Genomic DNA, 19,328 nt, shown 5'->3' with positions numbered 1-19,328 from the left:
AAAGGTGAGCTCACTCTTTTTACTTGTCAAATACAGTTTTTTGTCAATTTGTCAGAACATTTCTCATTCTAAATGGCACAGGGTTGAGTGGTTATATGAGGATGGGTGCAGGGCCACAGGCAAGGCCCTGCATCCAACCTCCGCTGCGCAACGCAAAAGGCCATGCGCGGTGGTGGTTGCATTAACCTTTAGTAATTAAAATTACTTTACGTTAAAAAAAAAACGTAGAAAGGTTACAAAGACGGTATACTTAGGGAAAAGAATGAAAAAAACATAGGAATTCACTTAAAAAAACAAAGGTTGCAGGGATGTTACAGTTAGGCTCACATTTTAAACATACAAAACCACAGAAATTCAGCTAAGCCCTTAGGTAATTATAACACGTGCCCTCACCATGCACTGTTAATTACCCCATATAGTGCAACACTCATGACATCTTTGATAACATCATTGATAATATCAATGTAATAATTGCAGTAAAACTATTGAGGAGAAAACTGTGCATGGCGGGGGCGCAAGTTACAGTTACCTTAGGGCATGAGTTATAGTTACTTGAAATAACTAACGAGAACAGCAGAATTTCTATGGTTTTAGAAGTTTAAAATCGGAGACTAACTATAACGTCCCTGAAACCTTTGGTTTTTTTAAGTGACTATATGTGTGTGTGTGAAGTACTATATACAAGGTTTTATATATATATATATATATATATATATATATATATATATATATATATATATATATATATATATATAAATACACACACACACATATATATATATATATATATATATATATATATATACAGACACATTCATATATCATTTTTAAAAATGGTCAGGGGTCCTCGTACATGAATAGGACTAGTCAGTGCTTATGACTATTGATGAGGCTCCTCCTGAAAAGAACCTGAAGTTGTGCTGACAGTGCATCTCATCCTCAGTCTTGAGCTCGTCGTGTCAATGCATGTGATTTCCAGACCAGACATCTCCCAACCGTGAGAGGCTTATTAAGTCCTAGCCTCGAAAGTCCACAGCTCTGCTGGTGCTAGCCAGCCAGTCTCTCACTCATAAAGGAGTGATCTTTGTGTGTAGGGTTCTTATGCCAAATAATACATGGCAATTCATGTCGCAATAACCTTAATGTTGTTCTAGTAGTCTCAGGGAGGGTGAGGTTAAACTTGATATTATAAATGTTTATAGGACGCCTTTATCCCTGAAGCTCTCCAATTCCAAACATAATGCCAAATCGTCACATTTTCCCAAGTAGGTAGCTGTTAATCACCATCACATGGTGGGAATCTTCATTGAAGTCATAAACTCTTAAATATCCCCTATTAGAGGTTATTTTTCATCATGTGAATCATATATTTATATGGAAACACTAGGCATTTTTTTATTATTAACCATTCTTTATTGATTTTGAGTGCAAAAAGGCTGAGTACAATGCAAGATACATACCATATCAGAAAGTCACCATCAGTCTGTCAGGTCTCCCCAGGCATCTCTAAATGTATGTTCATAATGTGCTTGTCAGAAACCAACATATATCACCCCTACAGCACCTGCCGGTGTGTATCTGCATCCCCCCTACCAACGAGTGTGAGAGTCATCCCCAGCTGTGCAAGCCCCCTAAGGAATGCCTATGTTACTGATGAATAAACAATCTGGCGACCGGGTGGAATGAGGTGGGGTAAAATTAGATGGGCCTGGACATAGTCCCAACCCAGCACTCCATGCTGACAGGAATGATGGGAGAAGGGCAACCTTCCCTCTACAAATGGCATGTTTTATGCAGCTGCATAACTTTAACAAATCTAAGACTATATTTAAAAAATTGAATTTTGGATTAAAAATATGTCCAGCTAGACCTTAGACTGCTATTAAACACAACACAGCAACATACACCTTTACAGTGCAGCCCCACCAAAAAGTAAAACACTGAGGAAAAAGAGGAAAATGCAGACAGGCAGCAGTTGTGGAAACTTAAAATTAGGATTTAGCCCCGCTCCTTTATTATTCCGTATGTCATCAAAGATGGATGGCAATGCACAAAGTCCTACTGTACATTAGTTTACAATTCTCAAGCTTAAACTGGAGATAAGGATTATTTTATAGTATAACGGAGATTCCAATTTTGAAAAACTATGATTACAAATAATCTTTCCTTCTGCATTATCGGATCTTCATTGATTGTCAAATGTGTTAAAACAGAAAAGCAATCTCATCTCCTCAACATTTGGCAAAAAGATCAAGTGACAGAAAAAATAATGTAAAAAAATAGTTAACCTAATACATTGTTTAAAGCAGCTTGGCCATCTATATTGTCTTCTCTATAATCCCAAGTCTAAGCTGCAGTGTCTGGTGAATGTATAAATGGATTTTCTTGTATTACTCATATCTGCATGGGGGTTAAAAAATGAGTAGTCACTTTCCCTCTCATACAATGAGCGTCTAGTTAGTATTGTAAGGGTTTTCTTGCTATTATTGTACAGGCTACAATCCAACTAGATATAGGCTTCTTTGGAAATAGGCATTCCTGCGTAAATGGGGCAATAATTTATGAACAGTTGACTTGACTACCTCTGGTACCCTTTAATGATGTCTTAATTATCTCCCTTTTTAACATCAATCCCCTCACTTCACACTCTCCACACAGATTTGCAGGTACTTTCATTGATCAACTCCAACTCCGAGAGGGAGGGTTATTTCGGATGACAAGTGAACCTATGGGTCTATTTAGAAATGAGGCATTACCAGTGGAATCTGCAATTCTAGTATTCATTTCCGTGGTATATCACCTGAACATGCTACTTGCTTTTGGTATGTGGAGTCCCTGGGTAAAACATCAGAGATGTTGTTATCTTAATTTGGCCAAGAACTCCTGTTGTCAGACAAAACAGGGTTATTGAAAACCATGTAATAAGACACTGCATACCTTTTGTTTTATCCATGTAAAAGCTAAGAAGTCTTCCAACATCTATTGCTTGGACAGATCTCTCTACTAGAGAGGTAGGATTCCTGAAAAAAACCCTAGCTATAGTTTTGATCATCTGAAACCCACTCAGTAGGAAAGCCAGGTGTGTTTTATTGCTACTCGAATGAAACACCGTGTATACTGCTCTGGAAATGAAAGAACTTATAACTGACTCACTGACTCTGACTGCTCATATAATAGCTATCAAGGCTCATTATGTTTTGGTGGACTATCCCATTGTTTGAATGCTGATCAATTGATTGCCTTAGTATCTTTGCAGCTATGTTTATTATATATGCTTGTTTTTCGCTTTTTTTCTTTGTGTGCTTATTTTGTTGTGATCTACTGACCAATAAAAAAACTAATAATAATAGCTATCAAGAAAGCAGTCTCCCAAGTCAGGAGCTGTAATACGGCCTTGTATAGGTTCAAATGGTGACTCCATCAATTTAAACAAGACATTATGCTTCCAAGGAGACAATGGCTTTCAAATTGGGGGTAGAACGGTTGTTAGACTGGTATAAGAAACCTCATACCTGTGCTGTGCTCCCTGGAAAGTCATTCTGCAGGATTACCATAACGCGAAATAAAGGGTTTGGAGTCGTCTTGCTGTCTCCGTTGATAGCCTTTGAAAGTTCCTGCAAGGACCACTTAACATTGAGTCGGAACGCCTCTTCGACCAACCTGTCCATTTTTTCAGTGTAATTGATCCAGTGTTGCTGCACCTAAGTAAATTGAATTAACGCAGGGTGTATTACTTGGCCTCATATTAAACAAAATAAAAAAGAAGAGAAAGAGACTATAGTGAACATTTTTAAGGTTTGAGAAGAACCCTTAAGTAATTTTTCTGTAAAGTGTTCCATGCAAACATGGTTGGTGGAGTCCGAAGAATGGGCTACATAAAGAATCCCCTTAGTTTGCTTCAATTTTTTCATAAACGATTCAGGAAAAGTCACATTTTGACTCAACCCATTTATTTCAATGCATCATATTCTAGCAATCAGGAAGCATGCACAACCAAACCAAAACTGATTTTTGAGATTCTTTAATTAAACCTTGGCATCAACCCAATCAGCCATTGTCTATATAGCTCAGGTATCAATCAATTCTTTATTCGGTTATATAATATTAACCATAAATCACATAAATACGTAACATATAAAATACAAAACATTTAAAAAAAGAATAAAAGCTCACATATTTTAAATCTTAAAAGCTTCCAATTTCATTTACAGTCAAAATTTGAAAAATAAAAATATTTAAAAATTGAAGAGAATTTACACTGTTCAGACAACTTATAGCTCCTTTTAAGAAGGATCCTACCCCGACACAATAACACATCTGGGACCATACACAACCAAAAATGTGCCTGGGCAGTACTGCACAAAGCCCTATTTTCTCAGTAGGGGGAGTAAAAATCTTCAACTAAACAGTGCATAAAAATCACAAGACATGATAAAATGTATTAAAGACTGTAAGGACACCCCATCACACGGGCAAGTTTGTATGGGTTTCAAATCGTAGAGGCTGAGAGGGAAGCACAAATTACTTCTAATAACTCCTAATCGGAAGCGAGTAATGAGTGACCTTTCCCACACATTGTCTATCATCAAAAGATACAGCTCCGGACCCACCTGCCCCTTTAGCATTAAGAAATCCCTGACCATTGGTTTCCTTAATACCTCTGCCTCCCTTTTTGCTCCCAGAATTAAAAAAAGTTCTCCTTTGCCCATCATTTATTGGTAAGAATTAAACATTGTGGGGCATAAAACGTTTCTGGGTGACCAAGGGATGTGGCGACCTCTTTTATATATGCCAACCAGGGGATATCTGAAGCTCGATTACATGCCAAACAGTCATGGAACATTTCCCTATTTAGGGAGGCACAATCATTTTAAGAGATGGAAATCTATAGCATAAGGGGCTCCATCTTAATCCCATCCTCCACAAACTCCAAATTCAATTCCTTGTGTAGGCAAAACCCGGAGATATTTTGCCCCACGCCCAATAACCTTCTGCAGAAGTGATTTTCCTCTATCTGGGGGACCGTGCTACCCGAACACCCCCGAGTGGTGCCCCATACATAAGAACTTGGAGGCATTTACGTCTATACACTTCAAGAAGATGCTGATTACATTTATTTCCCACTCTTAAGCTCAGGTATTAAAATAATGGCTAATTCATCCTCACATTCTTTTAACTATCAAATTGTGCCCAATATGTGCTATTATTTCAACGTTTCCTAATCAAATTTCAAATGCCAAGTTACTGGTGCGCAGTTTCCAGTTTGGTGGAAACTATTAGAGCCAGGAAAGGTATGGCTAAACCCCAAAGAGTTGGAGATCTCTCAGACCTTTTGGAAAGAACAAAACATTTGAGAAATCACTTTCTTCAAGCTTCCACACAGATTAGCTGAGGAAGCATAACTATAGATTGAAAGGTTCCAATAACTGTGCTATCTCTAAACTAAACGCTGTCTTCTGTAGGGATTTTGCCCACTCTTGGGCCTCTCAAGGTGCCCACAATTCTACACAGTGAAAAGTCAGGCAGAGATACATAAAACACTACTGGAGCTATTCACAAAGATAACGTATTCATTTATTGTAAGTTTACTGTTACACTTTTGAGTAACCTTTCTACTTTTGGCTATTCGCCATCTACAGGTGTAAATTTACTCAAAAGTGTAGGCATAAATGTCTCCAACCCCTAGGAGACATCTCTCTATCGTAAGGTACGGGTTGGAGTAATAAAGTTTATCAAACTTGAAATAAAACAGTAATATATTTTTATGTTAAATAGTACTGCAAATTAATTGTATATGTTTACTTTAAAAGAGGAACTAAATAAAAAGCTAAAGCACTAGAAACTTAATTTAAAATGTAATTATTTTGACTACATTAAATTAAAATTATGTTTCTGCAGTTAAAAGTAAACAAAAATCCCACCTAAAGTAAAAAAAAATTTTTTTTATTATAAAGTAACAACTAGTGATGTATAGAAATAAATAAGTGATTTATTATAATTTAACAACAGTACATATTACAATAATTGTTACATTTGAATAAAGGCCATTAACATATTTTAAAGCAAAATATTCAAAATGTTTCATTTTTAGAACATTTTTAACACCAAATTAAATTTATTTATATTTAAGTGTTTTAAATATCTTAATTTGATACCATTTCCTAAGTGGGTGGACGTTAAGACCCTATCTATATTACTTTCTATGGGAGTGTGTTGCAGTTCCTTTGTTTGGTCATTTGTGGTGCTGGACTTACTCCAGCTCTGAGCAGAAGCATATTAACTACTGCTTTGGGTCATTTTCTGGCTGTAATAACAATAGATGTGCAGTTTGTGAATAGAAATGGGCTTACTCTTTTGTGGGTGGATGTATATCCCTCCCTAACACGCTACAATTTTAGTAGTAAGCAAACACCATTTTACAGCCACTCCCACTTGGTCTCCCGCATTTACTATAATTAGTAAACTTACATATGTGATGAGAGGTGGAGATTTACATTTGCGAACTGCATTTTGTAGATAGTAAGTAGCACCACTGTAGTACTACTTCACATACTTTAACATGCAGTTGTGAAATAGGCCATAACGTTTTTTATCATAAATCAACTAAATGAATCCACCAACCATGTACGACATATAATACCACATAAAATATTTACTGTATTTCCATGTCCAGTATATTCAGGTTGCTATATTTTGGTTACAACCTGTGCCTTATGAGGGGCACTCCTGGTATTGGTTTTACATCATAGCCTGAAGTCGTCACTTTGAATTACATAAAGCCATGTACACTACAATCATCCTGCTATGTCACATAGCTTGTGTAGATCTGGCAGAGACTAGCCAGTGTGGAATTCTACAATGTTTTGGGAGGATGGGTACAGATACCACCCTCATCTACCTACCTCAGGACCATCATTTTTGAAGACTTCATAGATTAGCTTCATGAGTGCACTGATGTCCACATGAATGGCCATCAGCTTCTGTCGAACGTTATTGCGGTGGTCCTCCTGGTGATCCTCAAACTCCAAGTCTTTGTAAACACGCTTGACATCAATGTGGACCAGGAGCAGTTCACTAATTTGCTTGGCGTGGCGCGCAATTGTCACATTGGCCATCTTATACTCATCCACAATTGCTTGCACCTGGGAAACCCAATGATAAAAGATAGTAATGTCAAAGCAGTGGTCTTTAGGATGTTTTATGACAATCAAAAAGCATTACCCTTCATTTGTGCTCCCATTCGTGCTCTGTCTTAGACATGTTTTCTTAGGGATTATATATCCCACAACAGCAAACAACATCCGGACAAAATCTTGACAACAGACCTGATTCCCAGAGCTTTCTTCCAGGAATGTGTATTATCTGAGCCAATTCAAGAGAAAATCTCATCTGTTAGTAATAAGACAATTGTGAACAGAAAAATCTTGCTAAATGGGTCCATAGAGTCAAGCTTTATCACTGAAAATGACAAAGTTACCTGTAAGGTGACTCCACTCTTACTTCCACATTTCAAGTTTGGCGTGTGGCTGTCTTAAATCTGAGGTAGTGGAGGCACCAGCACAGCTGTCCCAGCCTCAACAAGCTCCCACATTTAGAATTAATTGCCTTGTCCATAGGCATATTCTGCTGAAGCTGCTCCCACCACTGTGGTGGAAACTGGTTAATAAATAAATAGTGACAGGCGCTCCACAATGCCATACCATTTTTGTTACCCTGAAAACAGGAGCTCGAAGTGTGATTCTATCTTCGAAAAATAAAAAATCAAGGTCCTTGATGTGCTGGGAAGATATTTTTACCATTTTCCTGCTCAGGAAAAAAGCTAACAGTGATGGCATCAGAAGACGGGCCACCTACCAGCTGCTACAGCCAGAGGGTTTCCGCAGGGTGCAAGTGTTGGCAGATTTGCATCCCAGAAAACCCATTATCAACTATGTTGGTAACAGACCCGGTTTCAATATTCGTTAAATCACTGCTTTGCATGTCGGTACCATACATGAATGCATGTTTCGTACACGGTTGACATCCTTTCCCTGCAATCCTTTCCTACTATGTTAATTAAAAACAATAACCAACAGGCGCATATTTTTGGACCAATGGCTGCAGGCTAGCTGTAAATATATCAATAATGAGAAAAACCCTAGGGATAAAGTGTAATCTAAATTGTTTGCTACTCTTAAGTACTCTCTCTCCTTTTATCAATTTTGTTGGTAGATTCCAGACTGTGAGAATGAGAAAAAAGGAGAGTGCTGCATTTGGCAGTTGTTATCTAGGCAAACACCTTGATCTCCAAGCTTAGCATCACCACCGTAAGCTCTGAAATAATAGTATCAGCAGGATACATATGGGGTAGCCCAAGGAGACATCCAGCATACACTTGTGACAGCTACATAATGCAAGAATCCAGTCCATTGAACGGATGTTGGCCTTCGAGAAGAGTGTAGCAATGGATGATAAAGGACGTAATCCTCTGCAAATGGCAGGATCAGCAGCCTCTCAGTCAAGGTATAAACGGAAAGCACACCTTAAATCAAGATTATGAAATGTTCCTTGGCCAACATGTGGACAGAATGTTGTCTGAAAGTGCCCTTGTTGGCATGGTTGCCCCCCACACACTTTTTGCCTGATATTAATTCTGACTTGACTAAGAATGTGCTGGGATCTTGCTAACCAGGCCCCAGCACACAAAAACTGTACAATTATTCCCACAATTGCACACCCCTGGCACACAAAAAAGGCTCTTGTAAAAGGTACCAATGCTAACAAGGGCCCTGTGGCCAGTGAAGGTCCCCAAGGGCTGCAGCATGTATTTTATCATCCAGAGGTACCCCTCACCAAGCACAATCACACTGCCATTGCAGCTTTTGTGCACTGGTGGGGAGAAAAAGACAAAGTCGACATGGAACCCATCTCAGTGTGCCATACCCACAAACCACTGCCTGAGGCATAGGTAAGTCACCCCTCTAGCAGGGCTTATAGTCAGAAGGCAGGGTGCACTATACTACAGGTGAGGGCATAGCTGCATGAGCAATATGCCCCTACAGTGTCTAAGTCCACTCTTAGACATTGTAAGTGCAGTGTGGCCATACTGAGTACATGAGCTGGGAGTTTGTCATTACAAACTTCACAGCTCCATGATGGCTTCACTGAAGACTGGGAAATTTGGTATCAAACTTCTCAGCACAATAAACCCACACTAATGCCAGTGTTGGATTTATTGAGAAATGCAACCAGAGGGCATCTCAGAGATGCCCCCTGTATTTTAGCCAAACTTCCTGTGCAGGACTGACTGGTCTGTGCCAGCCTGCCACTATCAGACAAGTTTCTGACCACATGGGGTAAGAGCCTTTGTGCTCTCTGTGGCCAAAAACAAAGGCTGCACTGGGTGGAGGTGCTTCACCCCCCCCCCCTGCAGGAACTAACACCTGGCATGAGCCTCAGGCCTCTTGTTACAGTGCACCAGGGCACTCCAGTTAGTGGAGATGCCTGCCACCCGGACAAAACCCCACTTTCAGTGGCAAGTCTGGCAAACACCTCAGCTGGGACCAACCCTCAAGTGTCAGGAGCTGAGGTGACCCCTCCTTGCAAAATCCTCCATCTTGGTTTGGAAGACAGGGACCAATAGGATTAGGACTGTGTTCCCGTCCCAAAAGGGAGGGGACACAGGAAGGGTATAGCCACCCTCAGGGACAGTATCCATAGGTTACTGCCCTCTGACCCCTATAACACCCCTAAATCCAGGATTTAAGGGATCACCTGAACCTAGCTTGCCAGACTCCTGGTGACCTTAACAAAGAACAAGAACTGAAGAGCTGCACCAGCAGAGAAGACACCAGATGACAATTGACTTGGCACTAGCCCTAAAGGCTTGTCTCCAGCTTCTGAAGCCCTGCTACAAAAAGGCGATGCATCCTGCAGGACCAGCGAACTCTTAAAAGCCTCAAAAGGACTACCTGCACCCCAGAGGGCCAAGATCTTCTGTGTGCAGCAGTCCTGTCCAGAAAGAAACTCCACAAAGGACACCAGAACTGCCCCCGACCGTGAGAACTGCCCACTCTGCACCCAACACCCACAGCCCGTGTCCAGGTGGCCCAACTGACTAGAGCTGGTCTCCAGGCAATTCTGACCTAGTGTCCACGCTGGGTTGACCCCCTCCTATCCAACACGACGACGCCTGCAGCCTAAATCCGGAGGACCCCCCTGACCGAGAGAGAAATGGACGAAGAATCCCAACGCCAAAAGGTACCCCTGCACCCATGCCCCCCTGGCCTTGGGGAATCCGACTTCCTGTGCAGCAACATTCAGCAGGAGGCCCTCCTCCTCGTCCAGCCAGTGGTTTTTGGGAACCGACCTCCTGGATCCAGCCTGCAGCAATCTTCGTGACCCACGGGGTACCCCTATTGAAAAGCATTGGGAGCCCGATGCTGAGTTTGCACTCTGCATCCAGCCGCCCCTGCGCCACTGAGTGTGTGTGTGTTTGGAGCTGACCTGTGACCCCCCGGTTCTCAGCTAAAACCCACAGGTCTGCCCTCTGAAGACGCGGGTAATTACCTGCAAGCAGACCTGATTCCGAGTGCCCCTAGTCTCCATAAGAGCCCATGTTAAATCGACCTCGACTTTGACCTCTGCACCTGGAGGGCCCCGTGTTGCTGGTGATGGGTGTTTGGGGTTAACTTGAACCGCAACCTGTGGACATACTAAATCCCAGAGACTGGAACTGTCAGTCTTGTACTTACCTTGAAACTCTGCTAACTTTTCTTTCCCCCAGAACTGTTTCTGAAAATTGCACTGTCAACTTTGAAAACAGATTATTGCTATTTATTCAAAAACTGTTTAACTTGCCAAATTGCAACAAAGTGGTGTTGATACATATGCCTGATACTTACTTACAAATGTACTTGTCTGCAACTTGAATGTTGTGGTTCTAGAAATAAAGTATCAAAATGTATTTTTGCCATTTAAAAACCATTGGCCTGGAGATGGTCATTGTGTGCTTCATCTATTGCTTGTGTGTGTACAACAAATGCTTTGCACTATCCTCTGATAAGCCTAACTGCTCGACCACACTACCACTAAAGAGAGCATTAGTATTATCTACTTTAGCCTCTGTTAAACCTCTGGTGAATCCCTGGACTCTGTGCACACTATATCACCCTTTGATATAGTATATACCGACCCAGCTTCCTACAAATGTCAGACAACCTTCTTATTCAGATAGAATTCTGTCAACCTTTTGGACAGCTTGTCCTGGTGAAACACAGTTAATGTTTCTGAATTGCAAATGGCTTACAGGTGGCTCAAGTGCATGGTTGACATTCAGGCCATCTGTCTCGATCTCACTACTTGAGGGAAAGCATTCAGTGCCAGGAAGTGTGGGTCCAGCTCCAACATATTTATGTGTAGGGACAAATTTGTCCCACAAGGCATTGATCAAGTGTTCCCCATAGTGAAACCCTCACCTGTACTCTGAAGAGTTAGTTACGGGGACATGACCAAGGCAGCAATGAAGTTGTACATGTAGACCCAAGGTGCCGGTACTGTAGGCCTGCTGATATATGGATTCCGTCAATCATCTGTTGTGTTTGCATTTGTCACCCTAAGTGGAAAGGGTATGCCCAGGCCTGGTTCCCATGCTTGCTATACCACCAAATTCAAGCAACCATGGCTGATGAGGGGTAATACCCCGTTCTGGTCCAGGGAGGACCTAGCCTGGCAGTTCGGGTGGACTGTTCTCATGGGGAACAGGGTCAAGACTGATTTGCATATGGCTGGGTCCAAACTGGAACAGCATGGCAAGCAAAAAGACTGATGGATTAAACCCAGATCTGTGACTGGGAGTGAATGCTTGTATTGTTCTACATTCCGTCCATCATCTGGTGTTTTTGCAATTGATATATGGATCCTGGTGGGCCCTGTGCCTGTGGCCCACAGTGGTTGGGGAGCAGACCCCCCTTCAGCCCAAGTGGGGGAAATTGCAGGGCTGGCGGCAGACTGGAGCCCGCTGCTTTGCTTATTGGGCCTGTGGCAGCGTGGGTTTGCAGATACTGATGGAGACGCATAGCTAAAGCCAACAGCTTGCCATTATGGAACTGCCAATTGACTGTACAATTCTTCATATATGTTTTGTGATTATTGATGTCCTTTATTGATGTCCTTGTCCTTCTGCAAGAACAACTTGCCTTTCAGGCAAGCAGTTATCACAATCACACAGTGAGATATTGAAGTTCCCAAATGCAGAAACTGTACTTTTTTTGGGACCGCAATATGTATTGTACAGAGACTCTGACTGCCGGCTTAAAGAGTAACTTCCTCCTGGTCACCCAAGTTTGCATGAGGATGTGAAGCTTTAGGATGTGGGTGGGTTTCAGTGGATGAGCTATTGCTGCTACCAAAATAAACAATAGTTTCTTTTTCAGCTAGCCCAGGGCCCCTATGTATAGCAATTTGAGAGCCTTGTTCATGACTGCATAATAGTGCATAGTTGGAGGCAGGTGTTCTTTCGTACTAATCTCCAGATCAATGTCAGGGTCAGTGGCCTGAACCCCCAATTTCACCGTCATGTGTCGAGTAGGCCTAGGTGATGGATTTAAGGGAATACTGTACATATGTGAGGGACCAGATGGAGGATTCACAAAACAATCTGGGACTGGCACCAGGACTGCAGACTGGATCCTGGGATTTGTCCTTGGGCCAAAGGAGGTGCACCAGAGACTGTGCAAGCTGCACTTGATTGGATGGGAGGTACACTTTCACTGAAAACAGAGAAGGCTGAGTTGTATTCCTGGCCTACAGTTCTGCACCCATATTATCCACAAAGGAAACAGTGCTAAGGACAAAAAACAGCATGAAGGCATAGTGTTCAAAGGTAGACGGAAGTTGCTTCATAACTCATGATGCAGCTGTTCATGGTCTGATGAATCAAAAGAGTCTTACCTATACGCTATCAAACCCATCTTCTCTGATGAGTGGACAGTAAGGGGGCAATACAGATATTTACTCCCAAGAGCAATGAGCCTCCAATTGCAGCATGGAAACTGTTGCCAGCTCCTACTGCTTCAAATCTGGAGATCACTGGACACATTCTCTTTGCTGCAGTATGCCTCATCTTTTGGGGCAATATTCCAACAAGACAGCAGTATTTAGCTTGCCGGAGGGGGTTGATTTGGAAGCCTTACTTCTTTGTGTGCTTCATTTACTTCAGGGTGGGAACAAAAGATAACATGCCTGGAAGCACTCAGGTGACCCACTGGGTGGCCATCTCCCTCTGAATAGTCACTTGTACATTGTGGGAGCTCCGCTCAACCACAGGGGCAGAAAAGGATTGAGAACTGCCTGCTCAGGCAGGGACTGCAAAAGAGACAGCCTACACAGGAAGAGAACTCAACTCCCTGAAGCCAATCATCCCAGCACAGTGAAACTTGGTCCCTTGACCCACTTTAAGGGAGCAAGACATACACATTTACACATCCTCTCTATGCAATGTGTAAGTAGCACAGCACTGAAGGGAAGACTCGTTTGATCCCACAATGAAAGTGGATTTTAGAAGCTGTGTGCTCATATGAGCAACGGTGTTCACTTTGACAGTGCATGGAGAAATAGAGGGGTTTGCTCCCTGAAGGGCTATCAACTCCCTTATGCATGGTGTCCCTTCTCTGGATACTGAGATATAGATCTGTCAGAAAACAATAGATTTAGTACCGGAGGAAATTCTGTATGGTCACACCATGCTTTCACCTTGCATACAGGCGGTGAGGTGAGTGTGACCTTTACACAGGATGGGATGGGTTCGGTGGGTAGGGCTGTGTCTACACCCTTACCTTGCATTCAAAGTATGTGATCAAAAAGGCATCACATGCCAGTGATAGCAGATGTGCTCCAGATGACTGTTCTTGATGCAGAGGTTAGCTGCCACAAGCGCAAAGTGAAACAACAATGCACAAGGCAGTGGAGTGGAAGTGAAACAAATAGTTGACATGGTATTAGGATGGAGCCAACATTAGAAATTCATTGAGAATGAGATAAGCAGATTCGATTCCATAACATGTAAAGGAAATAAGAGGATGGGGAAGGCATGCAGACATGCAGGGAAGCAAGGGCATGCCACACACAAGATATCAATGCGCAGTTCTGGTACTGTCACTGAGAATGAAAACCAGTTGAGCCTAAGTGAAATTAAGTTACTATCCAAAACTACAGAAGGACTACAGTCATAGCCTGTAGAGTACATAGTGTATAATTGGAGATCCAATGTTAATTTCTGTGTGTATGCTTCTTTTTTGGCCTCTTAATGTAACAAGAGAAGACCAACAAGAGAAAAAAAACAGTGAAACAGAAAACTGTGTATTATATATACATACATATATATATATATATATATATATATTGTCATTTGAAAATGTGCTGAAAATGATGCTGGTAAAAGCATGGCACAAACACATATGGCAAAGAGTAAATTCCTTCAGTGAACTCCAGGCAAGAGAGTGGTTGTAGACACTATGCCTCTGGTAATAACATAAACAATGGTCCCTTCAGGGGAAGTATAGCTCTCAACTTCCTTGGCAAATGTGCAAGACCATAAGATTGTTTTTTTGCAGAAAAATAAATCACATTTATTTATTTTCCAAGAGACATCTACCAAATCCTTAAGAACACTTCAGGTCAAAAGTAAGGTTCTCCAAAAAGGTGAACAGCACAGTGAAAGTGAATGGCTGAATTATAGTATGTGAGTGCCGTATACAGTGAATATGTACACAACTGGCGGCTGATTAAGATGTAACGTTTTTCAACACCACCTTACATCACAGTATGAAGTTCAACATCAAAATCAAAACAGTCAGCTAGTCTCTGTTGTCAATGATTCAACCCAGTCAAATTACTTTCAAGAGGGTCATCATCAGGACCAGAAAGATAGGTAGCACCGTAATGTAGATGTAACTTCTGGAGCGTAAATGGAACACCACAGGCGCTCCCCAAGCAGCACTATGCCCATTGTCATTCCCCACTCTGACACAGAGCTGGATGGGCGTTGTCCGACACTGTTTCTGGCGCTGACTGAGGACATTCTTCCTTGAGTGGAAACAGTGCCTTATCTGATGGACAGGCCTGGTGAGGGAGATGTTGGGAGAGGTGTATGGACCCTTATAGAGAACATCTTGTTTAGGAAGATAACTGGTATGTGAAACTGGGTGAGGCCAGTGGGTTGGATACCTCATGTGACACTAGCTTGGTTTGGTTTCCCCTCCTACTGTGACTACGGAGGAGGGAGCCTCTTTTGCAATGGTCAAGTCAGCTGAAGTCCTTTACCTTAACCAACCCTCAGTGCCAGTCAAGACTAAAGTCTTGACAGAGTTACTTCAGCTGGGAGTCAACCCCTCAAGACCCTTATTCCCATTCATTGAAGCCCTTATGGATGTCTCACTTGGGGGCTGGTTCAAGCCATGCACAGGGGCTCCTGTCAACTGGAATCCATGAGGCTGGACGCCTTCAGTAAGAGAATGTTCTCTTCTACCAGCCTGGCACTGTGATCAGTCCTATTGGGTGTTATTTCCATACACTATGGGATTTGGTTGCACAAGTGCTACCTTAGTTTTAGGTCGAGGCCCAGGCCACATTCTCTCAGATCGTTGCCGACAGCAGTTTCAGGGCTATCCTCCAGAGCAGCAAGTCCAGGATATTCAGGTTAGGATACCGATGTTTCAGTCTCTATCCTGGATTTTGGTGAGACTGGCCCTGTGGTTGTTGGGTCTCATGTCCTCCTGAATCCTACTGGTGTAACATGCAGCCTCTGGAGATGGACCCTAAGTCCAGTAGGTATAGAGGCAAACAAGATGTGGGTCCACCACCGACATCTGTCGGGCTTAAAGCCAGCTTTCCTAGTGGACATCCCGGTCACATCAGGAGAAGAATCTCAAAACTTTTTGACAGAAAGTCAGACAAAAAGGTCAGTCAAAAAATTACGGGGGTAGCTCTCTGTGGATCTGTGCTGACTGGAGTGGAAAGAAAAGAACTTATGTCAGCATGCTGGGGTGGCAAGTATATAGGCACTGCGCACGTCATTTCCAGAGTGAACGATGCGATGATCAAAGTTTAATTTCTTTTACAAACTAAGCACTGCAGATGGAGCCAGGCGGAGATGAACGAGGCCACCTACCGGTAAATAGGGGTACTGCTCATGAAAAATGTCTGGATTCTAAGGTAAGAAATCTGTGGCTAGAAGTCTCTATCAGATTAACTGTGTACATTTCTATGTTGACATTCAGTCAGTCAATCATGGGATTTGTAATGCGCAGCTTATCACCATTTTACAAGGGACTTAGCTGTGTGTCGGAGGTGTGCTAATTGTGGAAGCAATGGTACAGTTTAGGGAAAGAACATAGATGCTGGGGCCTGGTTGGAAGGATCCCAGCACACACTCAGTCAAGTTAGCATCAGATACCAGGCAACAAGTGGGGGGGAGGGGGGGTGACCATGCCAAAATGGGCACTTTCCTACAAAATGATCCAGATGACGGGACGATGGTCTGTCCATGGGAGCTCCGTTGTGTGGGACAAGTTAATCTTACAGCTAGCTGTGAAGATGGGGTCCAGTATGTGTCCTGCAATGTGTGTGGGGCTGGTGATCAGTTGTTTGAGTCTGATGTTGCTTAGGTTGCCCAGGAAGTTGGTGGAGTTGTGGTCGTCTAGGTGGAAGTTGAGATCTCCTAGGAACATGTAGTGTGTTGAGTCGATTGCCGGGGGTGGGGGGAATGAAACAGGCTATGGTTCTGCAGAAGGCAGGGCGGGGTACCAGGGGTCTGTACGTGAGGGTGCCCCTGATGGATGTTCTGGCGTTGATTTAGAAGAGGGAGTTAAGGTGTTCCATGGGTCGGGAGGGCTACTCCTTGAAGATGGTACATGAAAGGCTATCCTTGTGCATGATGGAGATTCCTCCTCCATGCTTGTTGCAGCGGTCTTTGTGGATCGGCATATACCCTAGCGGGGCGGCACAGGTGATGCCAGGGGCCGAAGCAGGTGGTGAGCCACGTCGCGGTGATGAACATCCGGTGCGGATTGAGGGTCGTTATGGTATCTCATATTTCTGTGACGTGTTTACAGAGTGATCTTGCGTTGAGCAGTAGGCAGAGGAGTTGCTTATTGGGCCTGGGAGATGGCAAAGGGGGGCCAGAGGGGGTTTAGGTGTTGCAGGTGAAGTGGCAATGGCAGAAGGTGAATGGTCTGACCTTAGTTGGTTTCTTCTCCAGTATTGTGGTATCTTTCATAGATTCACATGCTTGAATCAGAATAGTCAGCAGTAAGATGGTTGAATTCTGAACATCAGTAGCATGTCTGTTCACAATTCTTTCTATGTGCACTCACATAGGTAGTTAAAATTATTCTAATCAACCTTGCAAAAGATTATATATCTATGAATATATACCTATACAGATATACAGATATACATATATATATATATATATATATATATATATATATATATATATATATATATATATATATACACATGAAAATATTAGTCTGGTAATACATAGAGGATGGAGGCTAAAGAGATTATTGGCTCACCTTATGCAAATAAATTCCGTAACACTGCTTGTCCTACCACGGCATCCATTCTGTCAGTAGCTTCCAGGCAGTAGTGCTGAGTGAAGGTGTGGGCACGCGTCCACGATGCCGCTCTGCAGATCTGGCTCAGAGGGACTCCTGCGAATAGAGCTGCCGAAGTGGATACCGCTCTAGTGGAGTGTGCTCTGACATTGGATGATAACGGTTTCCCAGCTAACTGGTGGCAGAGTTGTATGGCAGAAGAGATCCAGCGCGCTATGGTCTGTTTAGTAACTGCCTTGCCTTTATTGATCCGTCCATAAGTAATAAACAGTTGCTCAGATTTACGGAAACTGCTAGTCCTTTGTATATAAAATTTTAAACATCGTTTAATGTCTAGAGAATGTAATGCGCGCTCCGCTGGAGTTTGCGGATTTGGAAAAAAAAATCTCAAAACCACCGGCTCATTTAGATGAAAAGTCGATGGAACTTTGGGGATAAATTTTGGATTAGTTCTTAAAATGACCACCTCTGATTTGAATTGGAGAAAAGGTGGTGAGACTGGGAAATCCTGGATATCACTAACCCTCTTCGCTGAGGTGAGGGCCAGAAGGAGGGCTGTTTTCAAAGTAATGTATTTGAGGTCTGCCTTATGAATGGGTTCAAACGGATGCTTCATTAATTGGGAGAGCACAATATTCAAATGCCACGGAGGTGGAGGACGTTGAATCAGCGGAAACATCCTGAACAAGCCCTTAAGAAACTGCTTTATTATCCTGGATGACCATAAAGATGGTGAATTAGATGTTCGTCGGAAACGGGATATAGCAGCAAGGTGAACCTTTATAGACGAATGGGAAAGGCCTGATTTAGCTAAATGCAACAGATATGGTAGAACCTGTTCTGGAGAGGACTTCAGAGGATGAACGTTGGAAGTTGAACACCATATACAAAACCTCTTCCACTTGAACTTATATGTCCTGTTTGTAGACTGAGCTCTGGCACAGGCAAGTACCTCCCTGCAATCTGAAGGGATATCTAGGCCATCAAATTCATAGAATTCAGGAGCCAGGCTGATAATCGAAGAGATGTCGGGTTGGGATGACGGACCTGCCCCTGATTCGTTGTTAACAAGTCTGGCAGTGTTCTTAGTCGTATGTGAGGCTGCTCCGAGAGTAATAGAAGTTCTGTGAACCAAAACTGGCGTGGCCATTTGGGAGCAATTAAATGGAAGTCTGCATGGCTCCCTCTTCATTTTCTGCAGAAGTCACGGGATGAGAGGAAGCGGGGGAAAAGCGTACGCATAAATCCCTGACCATCTGATCAAAAACGCATTCCCCTTTGATCCTTTCTGCGGTCGCCATCTTGCGAAGTGTTGGCATTTCTTGTTGTCTCTGGTTGCGAACAGATCCAGACTGGGCTTGCCCCAACGACGAAAGAGGCGGTCAAGAACTGACTGATTGAGTTCCCACTCGTGGAGGCTGGTTCGAGTCCTGCTTAAGGCATCTGCCCAGGTGTTGGTGATCCCCGGGAGATGTTCTGCTCTGATGGATATCTGATGTTGAATCACCCAATGCCACAGTTTCTGTGTTTCTAGGGACAATGCCTGCGATCTTGTGCCCCCTTGTTTGTTGAGGTAATGCATGACTGTGGTATTGTCTGTTCTTATCAAGACTGAAGAACCCCTGATGTTGGCGAGGAAGGACTTGAGTGCCAAGGAAACTGCTCTTAACTCCAATACGTTTATGTGAAGAGTCGACTCCTGAGTGGACCATTTCCCTCTCACTGATAGAT

The 19,328-nt window shown here is 42.8% G+C and overlaps 1 protein-coding gene across 1 annotated transcript in view; it reads right to left on the bottom strand.

Annotated features, from left to right (window-relative positions):
• The window catches only part of DNAH2 (dynein axonemal heavy chain 2), a 1,666,550-nt gene that overhangs the window by 1,209,926 nt on the left and 437,296 nt on the right, over positions 1-19,328 (bottom strand). The window contains exons 17-18 of the mRNA XM_069218683.1: positions 6,903-7,142; positions 3,513-3,701 (exon numbers count right to left, since the gene is read on the bottom strand). Coding sequence (XP_069074784.1) covers positions 3,513-3,701; positions 6,903-7,142 — 429 coding nt within the window. The remainder of the gene's footprint in view (positions 1-3,512; positions 3,702-6,902; positions 7,143-19,328) is intronic.

Source organism: Pleurodeles waltl, chromosome 12 (assembly GCF_031143425.1).
Source record: "Pleurodeles waltl isolate 20211129_DDA chromosome 12, aPleWal1.hap1.20221129, whole genome shotgun sequence".
NCBI lineage: Eukaryota > Metazoa > Chordata > Amphibia > Caudata > Salamandridae > Pleurodeles > Pleurodeles waltl.
Note: the sequence above shows the minus strand (reverse complement) of the source record. Positions and strands in the feature narration are given on the sequence as shown.